The sequence below is a fragment of the Pleurodeles waltl genome, chromosome 2_2, assembly GCF_031143425.1.
Source record: "Pleurodeles waltl isolate 20211129_DDA chromosome 2_2, aPleWal1.hap1.20221129, whole genome shotgun sequence".
NCBI classification, from domain to species: Eukaryota; Metazoa; Chordata; class Amphibia; order Caudata; family Salamandridae; genus Pleurodeles; species Pleurodeles waltl.
In genome coordinates this window covers 498656200-498671683 of record NC_090439.1, presented here as the reverse complement: position 1 = coordinate 498671683, position 15484 = coordinate 498656200, and the positions used below count along the sequence as shown (strand labels likewise).

Below are 15484 nucleotides of genomic sequence, written 5' to 3'. Positions count from 1 at the left end.
TCGGACTTCGTCGTTTTTTTTTTTTTTTGGTGAAAATCCTTTTGAGCGGGGTAAACCTGGATCTGGATCCGACGTCCCTGGAGCCCTCCTCGGATACGCTGGCTGGGAGGTCCCGGTCAACTTTTTACCTTCGGAGTTAGTCTCTCTTTCGGAGATTTTCTTTACTGGGACGAGCCAGCAAATCTGGCCTTGTCACGGTTAAGGCAAGCCGGCTAGAGTTGCCGCGGTGGGTCGGTCCCTCTATAGAGCTTTTTTTTCAAAAGTTCCCCAAACTTCTGGGGCTTCTCCGAGATGTCCTTTTAAGGTTCTTTTGAGGTCCACGGCTCACCCCAAGGGTCCAGAAGTTCTGAGATGGTCCTTGGGGGGTGCGGACTACAACTCCCAGAATGCACCAGGCGCGAACTCCTTTTTGGCCACTGGGCAGTGGTCAACTGGTTGATTTCTTCAGGAGTTGGTGCAGGGGACTCTGGTTAGCAATTTTTCACCTGTAGCAAACAGGGAGTCCCTCCGTGAACCAGTTGAAGCCAGGCAAAGTCCTTCTTGTGGTGAAGCCCAAGTGTGCAGCTGGTGCAGTCCTTCTGAGTGCAGGCCAGGGGTCCAGCAGGGCAGTCCTTCTGTAGTTCTTCCTGGTAGGGAACTGAGGTGTGGGTGCAGGTCTGCCAGTTTTATCCTTGCTCCTGGGTGAAAAGCACGGGGGTCCTGGTTCTCCAATCAGGTGCAGGGTCCTTCCCCATGTGATCCTCACTTCCTGGGAAGTGTGGCAAAAATCAATCCCATGGGGCAACATTCTCCAAAAATCCATCATGGCTGAATCTGATTTTTGGAGGTTACATCTGGCTGAGCCCACCCACTGGTGTGGCTAAAAATCATAAACACACCCCTCTCCTAATCTAATCAAGGGGGCACCTAGTTGTCTGGGGTTGCAGGATGTGGGGGTGTTGCTGGTTGCTCTAAATGTCCTTCTCTACCTTTGAAGACCAGTTTGGCAGCCCTCCCCCTTCCTGCCTCACCATCTGCTGAGGGGAGATTCCCTCCCACAGGCACATTCCTTTGTGTGAAGCCAGGCCACTTCACACCTCTTCAAGGCAGCCTGGCTAGGCTGCCAGAGGCTGGCCAATCAGAGCACAGCAGCAAAAACAATGCAGGACTGAAATTGGCAACTTTTCAGGTAAAGTTTAAAACTCTTTACCTGAACAAGTTTTATTAAATCCAGCAACTGGAAGTTGTGGGATTTATTATAACAATTAATTTGATACCAAACTCTTGGTATCCATTACTTAAAGGGACTTTTAAAATTAAAATAAAGGGTCCCCATTCTAGCCTATGAAGGCCATTCACTACAAAGAGGGGAAAACGAATTTGGCTGTTTTTACCTCACCAGGGCTTATAAAACTACTTTTATGAGGTCCCTGCTTATAGTTACATGGCACCCAGCCCTAGGGGCACATAGGGCACACCTTAGGGGTGACTTATATGTAACAATAAGGTAGTTTAAGACTTTGGAACTACTTTTAATTCCAAAGTCGAATTTGCATATAAGTTTAATTTAAAAGCAGCCAGCAAGACAGGCCTGCCTTTAAAATGACACTGGGTACCTCAGCAGTGCACCTATGGGTGCACTACCTATGCTGTGGTCCCTAAACCTACATGCCCTACCATATACTAGGGACTTGTAGGTAGGTTAACTTAGCCAATTATAATTAGCCTAATTTGCATATCCATTTTACACAGAGCACTGGCCCTGGGACTGGTAAGCAGTACCCAGGGTACAGCCAATAGTCAGTAACCACCAGTACCTGTCCAAAAAGTGTGGGGGTGAACAGGGCAAAAAGGAGGACTTTCCTACAGTTACCTTGATGTGTACCAGTCAGCGACTGACAAGAGCTCAGTAATTTGTATTGCATATCATTGTGTAGCAATGAATGTCAAGGGAGGTAGTGGGCACCAGTCCACTGGTTGTGCATTCATTTGTCTTGCGTAAAGCATGATCCATTGAGTGGGTGATTGGATGTTGGTGTGCACAGCTCTCCTGCACATAGTTTGGTGCCTTATTTGGATTGTGTAATATTAGTGAGCACAGCTATCATGTGATTAGTTTGTGCATTATTTGCATTACACTGTTTCAGTTATGACTGCAAGTGTCTTGGAGTGAAAGGCTTTTGTTGGTTTATTTGTATTGTGTACCCAGGGAGCACCAGTTGGGATGTGGCATGCACTTAACCACTGGTTCTATATTGCTTGTGCGTTGCAGGTGACATTCGCCACTAAGGGGTGTTGTATGTTCCCAATGCAGTGTCTATAAACTAAAATGTAATAGTCCGCATGTTAAGAGTTAAGGGCATGGTACATTATTCTTTGTTTCTTAGTTTCTGTTTGATAGAGTGGTTGTGTGTTAAAAGTTTGTTCAACAGACACCATATCTGTCCTGCCTGTTTAATGTGGAGCCTCATTTGTCTGGATTTAAAGTGCTTGCCATATTCCATTGTACAAGAAATATTGTCATAATTGTGCTAAAATGTGCTTATTTTTATGTGTATTGATACATTCTTAGGTGCATAGTTTTGCATGTTCTGTGGGTAGGGTTGTCCTTTGGTTATGATGTGCAGTTGATATTGCTGAATGATTGATTTTGTTCTTTAGCTTGGTTAAAAAACAAAACAAAATGAAGGCAGCTTTTGTCCTGTGTCCTTGTCTGTTTTGTTGACACTGCTTCAGCTTATATGTCATATAGCAATGTCCTTTTGAGGGAGTGTTCTGTCAGTAGCAGTTGTTGGATAAGTGAGTTGCGTCTGATTAACTCATTGCTCCTTGTAGATGCTTGTATACATGTACTTCCCATTTTAAAAGTAAGTGCATTAAACTGCACCTGTAGATACATACCTGCTTCCATTCACGATTGCTAGTGTCTTTGATGTTATAACTGGTTTCAGAGAGGATCACATTTTATGTTTTGCTGCATTTTCTGGTGCTTTGTGCCTCTGTAGGTACATCATTGTTTACTTGATTTCTTCCACTCAACTAATTACTGACTGTTTCCCTTTCATGGCCATAAATGGAGCGCTAGCAGTGGGAGAAAATGTATGTTGTATTATTAAGGCATGAGCATCTAGAAATGTTTTGTGCAGCCACTAATATCACTGCTTCAGCTAGCAGGCAAAACTACTGGCATTAGATTAGTTATAACCCTGAAATAAGTACTAAGCAGTAAAGAAATAATGGCAGGGATAGTTAACAAGAAGATGAGAGCATGTGTTATATTGTGACTTGTTTATTACTAACTATTTAGAGTGTATGTGTTTTTTTCAGAAAAGTCTCCTAGTACTTAAAGCACTTTGATCTCTGATGCTTATTTTGCTTCATTTGCAGTTAATGTAAAATGGGGAAAGGAAAAATTTGACAATGTGGAGCTGAATACAGAAGAAACCCCAATGGTTTTCAAAGCGCAACTTTTTGCGCTCACTGGGGTTCAACCGGCCAGACAGAAAGTTATGGTTAAAGGAGGAACTCTAAAGGTAATGGTGAAAACACAGAAAGGGTGGTAATACATAAAAAAAGTTCCAACTTTATCTATCTTAGTTTTACAATCCTTGAAGTGCTGAAACATTTCAGTCCACAGATAAAATGTGATGTTTTGCATTTGTTGAAAGATGTTCATGTACAAATATTGACAATCACAGCTGGTATCAATTGTGCAGCATTTTTTTTGCCTTCTGATGCGGTCAGGTAAACAGCGCACAGCTTAATATTTTTAACGTGCTTTGGGAAAAAAAAAAACACATGATTGGTCCAGGGGTCATCAGAGACATTGCTGATTAAGTTGGCTTTTAAATTACTTTACTAATATGCTTGGTTTCTTGTTTTCTATTGTGTGCTCACAATAGACAAATTTGTAACCTCGGTCTATCTGTATTGTCAAAGTTCAGCAGTAGGTAGACGTGATGTGAATGTGCTGATTAATTACCCTTCATTACCTCTCTCAAACCACCCATTCCGTATTTCATTGGAGCCCTCTTCATTTTGATTAGTTACTGTTTTCCTACTGTGGCTCCATTGCTGAGCCATTGATCTCTGGATTGTTGTGTTTTTGTTCTTAATGCCAAATTCTTGTGTTCATTTCCAAGTCCTAACAGTTTGGTCTCCAACCCTTCTGCATGGCACAAGCCTTATTCATAAAATTTGTTTTGTTCCCCAATTGACTTACTCAAGAACAAATCTGGCAATTATGGCCACTTTGAAAAGGTGTGCAACTGCAAACTGTGCTTACATAAATGTGTGCTTCACAAATCAAAATGCTTATGTAACAAATGTGATTGAGACTTGCCAAAACTGTGCCTGAAAACACCCAGTTTCCATAAGGAATGGCAGAATCGTTTGGCAGCCAGGGAACTCAAACAGCTCCAACCATTTTCGAAAAGTAAGAACCTAGTAGAATCCAGGGTGGTGTGGCTTGCGTGGACTCCAGCACATATATTTAGACAGAATGCTCTGCACAAGTTAGTGTGGGGAAAAATACATTTACTCACATCTGAATGAAAACTCCAGATCTTCTGGCCAACAACTAAAGAAAGCCCAATTATCTTGCATTTGTACATTGGACACATTTTAAAATGATTCCCCCACGTGTATGGGTGAGGCTAATGCACGTGACTAAAATGGACCAAAACTGTGACCATGTGAAGACCGCATTGACACTACATTAAGTTGAGAGAGTAAATGAGGAGTGCGTAAAATTTGGATGAAAGCACATTAAATAGCTTTCCATTACAGAAATTTGAGGAAATTTAACCAAAACTTGACATTTGCATGGCATACTGGATAGAAAAAAGCAGATATATGCAAGCTGCAGCACCCTCTATTCTAACCAACAGAATACTGGGAATGGTACTTACTGATAGAAGGCACGTAGCTTAAAGGAAGTAGACTATTTGATAGAGTGTATATACATTTTTGAAACGTTCAGTATAGTCATGGAAGCCGACAGGGCACATAAACAGACTAGCACAGGTAGTAGGAGATGCAAATCAGTGAATGATGGACATGGAAACACATATGATGGTTGCTGGGTGGACTGTTCTCAGTGCAGTAGGGTATAGGTACACGGACCATGATGATTAACTCCATTATTGCGGTGGTAAGCCTGAGAGATTAACTCCATTTTGGCGGTGGTAGCCTCGGAGACACACTCAACATCCATATTTCTGTATTTATTAGTCATGATCTAAGATGATATACGTTTTTTTCTCACACTTTAAAATAGAGCTTGATGTTGTTAGCATATTTGTAGGAAGTTGGCTCTGTATGTGCTATTTCAAAGTAAGGAATAGCATGCACAGAGTCCAAGGGTTCCCCTTAGAGGTAAAATAGTGGTAAAAATAGATAATACTAATGCTCTATTTTGTGGTAGTGTGGTCGAGCAGTAGGCTTATCCAAGGAGTAGTGTTAAGCATTTGTTGTACATACACATAGACAATAAATGAGGTACACACACTCAGAGACAAATCCAGCCAATAGGTTTTGTTATAGAAAAATATCTTTTCTTAGTTTATTTTAAGAACCACAGGTTCAAATTCTACATGTAATATCTCATTCGAAAGGTATTGCAGGTAAGTACTTTAGGAACTTTAAATCATAAAAATTGCATGTATACTTTTCAAGTTATTGACAAATAGCTGTTTTAAAAGTGGACACTTAGTGCAATTTTCACAGTTCCTAGGGGAGGTAAGTTTTTGTTAGGTTTACCAGGTAAGTAAGACACTTACAGGGTTCAGTTCTTGGTCCAAGGTAGCCCACCGTTGGGGGTTCAGAGCAACCCCAAAGTCACCACACCAGCAGCTCAGGGCCGGTCAGGTGCAGAGTTCAAAGTGGTGCCCAAAACACATAGGCTAGAATGGAGAGAAGGGGGTGCCCCGGTTCCGGTCTGCTTGCAGGTAAGTACCCGCGTCTTCGGAGGGCAGACCAAGGGGGTTTTGTAGGGCACCGGGGGGGACACAAGCCCACACAGAAATTTCACCCTCAGCGGCGCGGGGGCGGCCGGGTGCAGTGTAGAAACAGGCGTCGGGTTCGCAATGTTAGTCTATGAGAGATCTCGGGATCTCTTCAGCGCTGCAGGCAGGCAAGGGGGGGGTTCCTCGGAGAAACCTCCACTTGGGCAAGGGAGAGGGACTCCTGGGGGTCACTTCTCCAGTGAAAGTCCGGTCCTTCAGGTCCTGGGGGCTGCGGGTGCAGGGTCTCTCCCAGGCGTCGGGACTTTGGATTCAAAGAGTCGCGGTCAGGGGAAGCCTCGGGATTCCCTCTGCAGGCGGCGCTGTGGGGGCTCAGGGGGGACAGGTTTTGGTACTCACAGTATCAGAGTAGTCCTGGGGTCCCTCCTGAGGTGTTGGATCTCCACCAGCCGAGTCGGGGTCGCCGGGTGCAGTGTTGCAAGTCTCACGCTTCTTGCGGGGAGCTTGCAGGGTTCTTTCAAGGCTGCTGGAAACAAAGTTGCAGCCTTTCTTGGAGCAGGTCCGCTGTCCTCGGGAGTTTCTTGTCTTTTCGAAGCAGGGGCAGTCCTCAGAGGATGTCGAGGTCGCTGGTCCCTTTGGAAGGCGTCGCTGGAGCAGGATCTTTGGAAGGCAGGAGACAGGCCGGTGAGTTTCTGGAGCCAAGGCAGTAGTCGTCTTCTGGTCTTCATCTGCAGGGGTTTTCAGCTAGGCAGTCCTTCTTCTTGTAGTTGCAGGAATCTAATTTTCTAGGGTTCAGGGTAGCCCTTAAATACTAAATTTAAGGGCGTGTTTAGGTCTGGGGGGTTAGTAGCCAATGGCTACTAGCCCTGAGGGTGGGTACACCCTCTTTGTGCCTCCTCCCAAGGGGAGGGGGTCACAATCCTAACCCTATTGGGGGAATCCTCCATCTGCAAGATGGAGGATTTCTAAAAGTCAGTCACCTCAGCTCAGGACACCTTAGGGGCTGTCCTGACTGGCCAGTGACTCCTCCTTGTTGCTTTCTTTGTTCCCTCCAGCCTTGCCGCCAAAAGTGGGGGCCGTGGCCGGAGGGGGCGGGCAACTCCACTAAGCTGGAGTGCCCTGCTGGGCTGTGACAAAGGGGTGAGCCTTTGAGGCTCACCGCCAGGTGTCACAGCTCCTGCCTGGGGGAGGTGTTAGCATCTCCACCCAGTGCAGGCTTTGTTACTGGCCTCAGAGTGACAAAGGCACTCTCCCCATGGGGCCAGCAACATGTCTCTAGTGTGGCAGGCTGCTGGAACTAGTCAGCCTACACAGACAGTCGGTTAAGTTTCAGGGGGCACCTCTAAGGTGCCCTCTGTGGTGCATTTTACAATAAAATGTACACTGGCATCAGTGTGCATTTATTGTGCTGAGAAGTTTGATACCAAACTTCCCAGTTTTCAGTGTAGCCATTATGGTGCTGTGGAGTTCGTGTTTGACAGACTCCCAGACCATATACTCTTATGGCTACCCTGCACTTACAATGTCTAAGGTTTTGTTTAGACACTGTAGGGGTACCATGCTCATGCACTGGTACCCTCACCTATGGTATAGTGCACCCTGCCTTAGGGCTGTAAGGCCTGCTAGAGGGGTGTCTTACCTATACTGCATAGGCAGTGAGAGGCTGGCATGGCACCCTGAGGGGAGTGCCATGTCGACTTACTCGTTTTGTCCTCACTAGCACACACAAGCTGGCAAGCAGTGTGTCTGTGCTGAGTGAGAGGTCTCCAGGGTGGCATAAGACATGCTGCAGCCCTTAGAGACCTTCCTTGGCATCAGGGCCCTTGGTACTAGAAGTACCAGTTACAAGGGACTTATCTGGATGGCAGGGTCTGCCAATTGTGGATACAAAAGTACAGGTTAGGGAAAGAACACTGGTGCTGGGGCCTGGTTAGCAGGCCTCAGCACACTTTCAATTGTAAACATAGCATCAGCAAAGGCAAAAAGTCAGGGGGCAACCATGCCAAGGAGGCATTTCCTTACACAACCCCCCCCCCAAACGAAAGAGGATGAGACTAACCTTTCCCAAGAGAGTCTTCATTTTCTAAGTGGAAGAACCTGGAAAGGCCATCTGCATTGGCATGGGCAGTCCCAGGTCTGTGTTCCACTATAAAGTCCATTCCCTGTAGGGAGATGGACCACCTCAACAGTTTCGGATTTTCACCTTTCATTTGCATCAGCCATTTGAGAGGTCTGTGGTCAGTTTGAACTAGGGAGTGAGTCCCAAAGAGGTATGGTCTCAGCTTCTTCAGGGACCAAACCACAGCAAAGGCCTCCCTCTCAATGGCACTCCAACGCTGCTCCCTGGGGAGTAACCTCCTGCTAATGAAAGCAACAGGCTGGTCAAGGCCATCATCATTTGTTTGGGACAAAACTGCCCCTATCCCATGTTCAGAGGCATCAGTCTGCACAATGAACTGCTTAGAATAATCTGGAGCTTTTAGAACTGGTGCTGAGCACATTGCTTGTTTCAGGGTGTCAAAGGCCTGTTGGCATTCCACAGTCCAGTTCACTTTCTTGGGCATTTTCTTGGAGGTGAGTTCAGTGAGGGCTGTCACAATGGATCCATATCCCTTCACAAACCTCCTGTAATACCCAGTCAAGCCAAGGAATGCCCTGACTTGAGTCTGGGTTTTTGGAGCTACCCAGTCCAGAATAGTCTGGATGTTGGGTTGGAGTGGCTGAACTTGGCCTCCACCTACAAGGTGGCCCAAGTAAACCACAGTTCCCTGCCCTATCTGGCATTTGGATGCCTTGATAGAGAGGCCTGCAGATTGCAGAGCCTTCAAAACCTTCTTCAGGTGGACCAGGTGATCCTGCCAGGTGGAGCTAAAGACAGCAATATCATCAAGATAAGCTGTGCTAAAGGACTCCAAGCCAGCAAGGACTTGATTCACCAACCTTTGGAAGGTGGCAGGGGCATTCTTTAAACCAAAGGGCATAACAGTAAACTGATAATGCCCATCAGGTGTGGAGAATGCTGTTTTCTCTTTTGCTCCAGGTGCCATTTTTATTTGCCAGTACCCTGCTGTCAAGTCAAAGGTACTTAAGAATTTGGCAGCACCTAATTTATCTATGAGCTCATCAGCTCTTGGAATTGGATGAGCATCTGTCTTGGTGACAGAATTGAGCCCTCTGTAGTCCACACAAAACCTCATCTCTTTCTTTCCATCTTTGGTGTGAGGTTTGGGGACTAAGACCACTGGGCTAGCCCAGGGGCTGTCAGAGCGCTCAATTACTCCCAATTCTAGCATCTTGTGGACTTCCACCTTGATGCTTTCCTTAACATGGTCAGACTGTCTAAAGATTTTGTTCTTGACAGGCATGCTGTCTCCTGTGTCCACATCATGGGTACACAGGTGTGTCTGACCAGGGGTTAAGGAGAAGAGTTCAGGAAACTGTTGTAGGACTCTCCTACAATCAGCGTGCTGTTGGCCAGAGAGGGTGTCTGAGTAGATCACTCCATCTACTGTGCCATCTTTTGGGTCTGATGACAGAAGATCAGGGAGAGGTTCACTCTGTGCCTCCTGATCCTCATCTGTTACCATCAACAGATTCACATCAGCCCTGTCATGGAAGAGCTTAAGGCGGTTCACATGGATCACCCTCTTGGGGCTCCTGCTTGTGCCCAGGTCCACCAGGTAGGTGACCTGACTCTTCCTTTCTAGTACTGGGTAAGGGCCACTCCACTTGTCCTGGAGTGCCCTGGGAGCCACAGGCTCCAGAACCCAGACTTTCTGCCCTGGTTGGAACTCAACCAGTGCAGCCTTTTGGTCATACCAAAACTTCTGGAGCTGTTGGCTGGCCTCAAGGTTTTTGGTTGCCTTTTCCATGTACTCTGCCATTCTAGAGCGAAGGCCAAGTACATAGTCCACTATGTCTTGTTTAGGCTCATGGAGAGGTCTCTCCCAGCCTTCTTTAACAAGAGCAAGTGGTCCCCTTACAGGATGACCAAACAGAAGTTCAAAGGGTGAGAATCCTACTGCCTTCTGTGGCACTTCTCTGTAAGCGAAAAGCAGACATGGCAAGAGGACATCCCATCTCCTTTTGAGTTTTTCTGGGAGCCCCATGATCATGCCCTTTAATGTCTTGTTGAATCTCTCAACCAAGCCATTAGTTTGTGGATGGTATGGTGTAGTGAATTTATAAGTCACTCCACACTCATTCCACATGTGCTTTAGGTATGCTGACATGAAGTTGGTACCTCTGTCAGACACCACCTCCTTAGGGAAACCCACTCTGGTAAAGATACCAATGAGGGCCTTGGCTACTGCAGGGGCAGTAGTCGACCTAAGGGGAATAGCTTCAGGATACCTGGTAGCATGATCCACTACTACCAGGATATACATATTTCCTGAGGCTGTGGGAGGTTCTAGTGGACCAACTATGTCCACACCCACTCTTTCAAAGGGGACCCACACCACTGGAAGTGGAATGAGGGGGGCCTTTGGGTGCCCACCTGTCTTACCACTGGCTTGACAGGTGGGGCAGGAGAGGCAAAACTCCTTAACCATGTTGGACATATTGGGCCAGTAGAAGTGGTTGACTAGCCTCTCCCACGTCTTGGTTTGTCCCAAATGTCCAGCAAGGGGAATGTCATGGGCTAATGTTAGGATGAACTCTCTGAACAGCTGAGGCACTACCACTCTCCTAGTGGCACCAGGTTTGGGGTCTCTGGCCTCAGTGTACAGGAGTCCATCTTCCCAATAGACCCTATGTGTTCCATTTTTCTTGCCTTTGGACTCTTCAGCAGCTTGCTGCCTAAGGCCTTCAAGAGAGGGACAGGTTTCTTGTCCCTTACACAGCTCCTCCCTTGAGGGTCCCCCTGGGCCTAAGAGCTCAACCTGATAAGGTTCAAGCCCCAAAGGCTCAGTTCCCTCAGAGGGCAGAACTTCTTCCTGAGAAGAGAGGTTCCCTTTCTTTTGCTGTGTTGCAGTTGGTTTCCCAACTGACTTTCCTGTTCTCTTGGTAGGCTGGGCCATTCTTCCAGACTCCAGCTCTACTTGTTCACCCTGTGCCTTGCATTGTGCTCTTGTTTTCACACACACCAGTTCAGGGATACCCAGCATTGCTGCATGGGTTTTTAGTTCTACCTCAGCCCATGCTGAGGACTCCAGGTCATTTCCAAGCAGACAGTCCACTGGGATATTTGAGGAGACCACCACCTGTTTCAGGCCATTGACCCCTCCCCATTCTAAAGTAACCATTGCCATGGGATGTACTTTTCTCTGATTGTCAGCGTTGGTGACTGTGTAAGTTTTTCCAGTCAGGTATTGGCCAGGGGAAACCAGTTTCTCTGTCACCATGGTGACACTGGCACCTGTATCCCTCAGGCCCTCTATTCTAGTCCCATTAATTAAGAGTTGCTGTCTGTATTTTTGCATGTTAGGCGGCCAGACAGCTAGTGTGGCTAAATCCACCCCACCCTCAGAAACTAGAGTAGCTTCAGTGTGGACCCTGATTTGCTCTGGGCACACTGTTGATCCCACTTGGAGACTAGCCATACCAGTGTTACCTGGATGGGAGTTTGGAGTGGAACCTTTCTTGGGACAGGCCTTGTCTCCAGTTTGGTGTCCATGCTGTTTACAGCTATGACACCAGGCCTTTTTGGGATCAAAGTTTTTACCCTTGTACCCATTGTTTTGTGAAGAGGCTCTGGGCCCACCCTCCTGTGCAGGTTTTTGGGGGCCTGTAGAAGACTCTTTACTATTTTTAGTTTTGGTTGTCTCATCACCCTTCCCCTGGGGAGTCTTTGTGACCCCTTTCTTTTGGTCACCCCCTGTTGAAGTCTTGGACACCCTTGTCTTGACCCAATGGTCCGCCTTCTTTCCCAATTCTTGGGGAGAAATTGGTCCTAGGTCTACCAGATGCTGATGCAGTTTATCATTGAAACAATTACTCAATAGGTGTTCTTTCACAAAAAAATTGTACAGCCCATCATAATTACTTACACCACTGCCTTGAATCCAACCATCTAGTGTTTTCACTGAGTAGTCTACAAAGTCAACCCAGGTCTGGCTCGAGGATTTTTGAGCCCCCCTGAATCTAATCCTATACTCCTCAGTGGAGAATCCAAAGCCCTCAATCAGGGTACCCTTCATGAGGTCATAAGATTCTGCATCTTGTCCAGAGAGTGTGAGGAGTCTATCCCTACACTTTCCTGTGAACATTTCCCAAAGGAGAGCACCCCAGTGAGATCTGTTCACTTTTCTGGTTACACAAGCCCTCTCAAAAGCTGTGAACCATTTGGTGATGTCATCACCATCTTCATATTTAGTTACAATCCCTTTAGGGATTTTCAACATGTCAGGAGAATCTCTGACCCTATTTATGTTGCTGCCACCATTGATGGGTCCTAGGCCCATCTCTTGTCTTTCCCTCTCTATGGCTAGGATCTGTCTTTCCAAAGCCAATCTTTTGGCCATCCTGGCTAACTGGATGTCCTCTTCACTGGGGTTATCCTCAGTGATTTCAGAGGTGTTGACCAGCATCTCGGACTATTATTTTTGGAGTCAGGGTTTGAGGGACCCTGTTCTCCCTAGATAGGACTGGTAGGGGGGAATTTTCCTCCAAGTCACTATCCTCTTCCTCTGAGTTGCCACCCTCAGAGGGGTTGGCCTTTTCAAACTCTGCCAAAAGCTCCTGGAGCTGTATTTTGGTAGGTTTGGGGCCCATTGTTATTTTCTTTATTTTACAGAGTGACCTTAGCTCCCTCATCTTAAGATGGAGGTAAGGTGTGGTGTCGAGTTCCACCACAGTCACATCTGTGCTAGACATTTTGCTTCTAAAAGTTGGAATACTTTTTAAGAATCTACAACTGGTTCTAGAATCTAATTCAAACTTTTACAAACTTTTAAACTCTAAAAGAAATGCTAAACAGGATCTAACACAAGGCCCTAGCAGGTCTTTTAAGAATTTAGAAAACTTTTCAAATTGCAAAAATCAATTTCTAATGACAATTTTGGAATTTGTCGTGTGATCAGGTATTGGCTGAGTAGTCCAGCAAATGCAAAGTCTTGTACCCCACCGCTGATCCACCAATGTAGGAAGTTGGCTCTGTATGTGCTATTTCAAAGTAAGGAATAGCATGCACAGAGTCCAAGGGTTCCCCTTAGAGGTAAAATAGTGGTAAAAATAGATAATACTAATGCTCTATTTTGTGGTAGTGTGGTCGAGCAGTAGGCTTATCCAAGGAGTAGTGTTAAGCATTTGTTGTACATACACATAGACAATAAATGAGGTACACACACTCAGAGACAAATCCAGCCAATAGGTTTTGTTATAGAAAAATATCTTTTCTTAGTTTATTTTAAGAACCACAGGTTCAAATTCTACATGTAATATCTCATTCGAAAGGTATTGCAGGTAAGTACTTTAGGAACTTTAAATCATAAAAATTGCATGTATACTTTTCAAGTTATTGACAAATAGCTGTTTTAAAAGTGGACACTTAGTGCAATTTTCACAGTTCCTAGGGGAGGTAAGTTTTTGTTAGGTTTACCAGGTAAGTAAGACACTTACAGGGTTCAGTTCTTGGTCCAAGGTAGCCCACCGTTGGGGGTTCAGAGCAACCCCAAAGTCACCACACCAGCAGCTCAGGGCCGGTCAGGTGCAGAGTTCAAAGTGGTGCCCAAAACACATAGGCTAGAATGGAGAGAAGGGGGTGCCCCGGTTCCGGTCTGCTTGCAGGTAAGTACCCGCGTCTTCGGAGGGCAGACCAAGGGGGTTTTGTAGGGCACCGGGGGGGACACAAGCCCACACAGAAATTTCACCCTCAGCGGCGCGGGGGCGGCCGGGTGCAGTGTAGAAACAGGCGTCGGGTTCGCAATGTTAGTCTATGAGAGATCTCGGGATCTCTTCAGCGCTGCAGGCAGGCAAGGGGGGGGTTCCTCGGAGAAACCTCCACTTGGGCAAGGGAGAGGGACTCCTGGGGGTCACTTCTCCAGTGAAAGTCCGGTCCTTCAGGTCCTGGGGGCTGCGGGTGCAGGGTCTCTCCCAGGCGTCGGGACTTTGGATTCAAAGAGTCGCGGTCAGGGGAAGCCTCGGGATTCCCTCTGCAGGCGGCGCTGTGGGGGCTCAGGGGGGACAGGTTTTGGTACTCACAGTATCAGAGTAGTCCTGGGGTCCCTCCTGAGGTGTTGGATCTCCACCAGCCGAGTCGGGGTCGCCGGGTGCAGTGTTGCAAGTCTCACGCTTCTTGCGGGGAGCTTGCAGGGTTCTTTCAAGGCTGCTGGAAACAAAGTTGCAGCCTTTCTTGGAGCAGGTCCGCTGTCCTCGGGAGTTTCTTGTCTTTTCGAAGCAGGGGCAGTCCTCAGAGGATGTCGAGGTCGCTGGTCCCTTTGGAAGGCGTCGCTGGAGCAGGATCTTTGGAAGGCAGGAGACAGGCCGGTGAGTTTCTGGAGCCAAGGCAGTAGTCGTCTTCTGGTCTTCCTCTGCAGGGGTTTTCAGCTAGGCAGTCCTTCTTCTTGTAGTTGCAGGAATCTAATTTTCTAGGGTTCAGGGTAGCCCTTAAATACTAAATTTAAGGGCGTGTTTAGGTCTGGGGGGTTAGTAGCCAATGGCTACTAGCCCTGAGGGTGGGTACACCCTCTTTGTGCCTCCTCCCAAGGGGAGGGGGTCACAATCCTAACGCTATTGGGGGAATCCTCCATCTGCAAGATGGAGGATTTCTAAAAGTCAGTCACCTCAGCTCAGGACACCTTAGGGGCTGTCCTGACTGGCCAGTGACTCCTCCTTGTTGCTTTCTTTGTTCCCTCCAGCCTTGCCGCCAAAAGTGGGGGCCGTGGCCGGAGGGGGCGGGCAACTCCACTAAGCTGGAGTGCCCTGCTGGGCTGTGACAAAGGGGTGAGCCTTTGAGGCTCACCGCCAGGTGTCACAGCTCCTGCCTGGGGGAGGTGTTAGCATCTCCACCCAGTGCAGGCTTTGTTACTGGCCTCAGAGTGACAAAGGCACTCTCCCCATGGGGCCAGCAACATGTCTCTAGTGTGGCAGGCTGCTGGAACTAGTCAGCCTACACAGACAGTCGGTTAAGTTTCAGGGGGCACCTCTAAGGTGCCCTCTGTGGTGCATTTTACAATAAAATGTACACTGGCATCAGTGTGCATTTATTGTGCTGAGAAGTTTGATACCAAACTTCCCAGTTTTCAGTGTAGCCATTATGGTGCTGTGGAGTTCGTGTTTGACAGACTCCCAGACCATATACTCTTATGGCTACCCTGCACTTACAATGTCTAAGGTTTTGTTTAGACACTGTAGGGGTACCATGCTCATGCACTGGTACCCTCACCTATGGTATAGTGCACCCTGCCTTAGGGCTGTAAGGCCTGCTAGAGGGGTGTCTTACCTATACTGCATAGGCAGTGAGAGGCTGGCATGGCACCCTGAGGGGAGTGCCATGTCGACTTACTCGTTTTGTCCTCACTAGCACACACAAGCTGGCAAGCAGTGTGTCTGTGCTGAGTGAGAGGTCTCCAGGGTGGCATAAGACATGCTGCAGCCCTTGG

At 47.2% G+C, this 15484-nt stretch overlaps 1 protein-coding gene across 1 annotated transcript in view; it reads left to right on the top strand.

Annotated features, from left to right (window-relative positions):
- The window catches only part of USP14 (ubiquitin specific peptidase 14), a 372282-nt gene that overhangs the window by 26695 nt on the left and 330103 nt on the right, over positions 1-15484 (top strand). The window contains exon 2 of the mRNA XM_069219990.1: positions 3367-3512. Coding sequence (XP_069076091.1) covers positions 3367-3512 — 146 coding nt within the window. The remainder of the gene's footprint in view (positions 1-3366; positions 3513-15484) is intronic.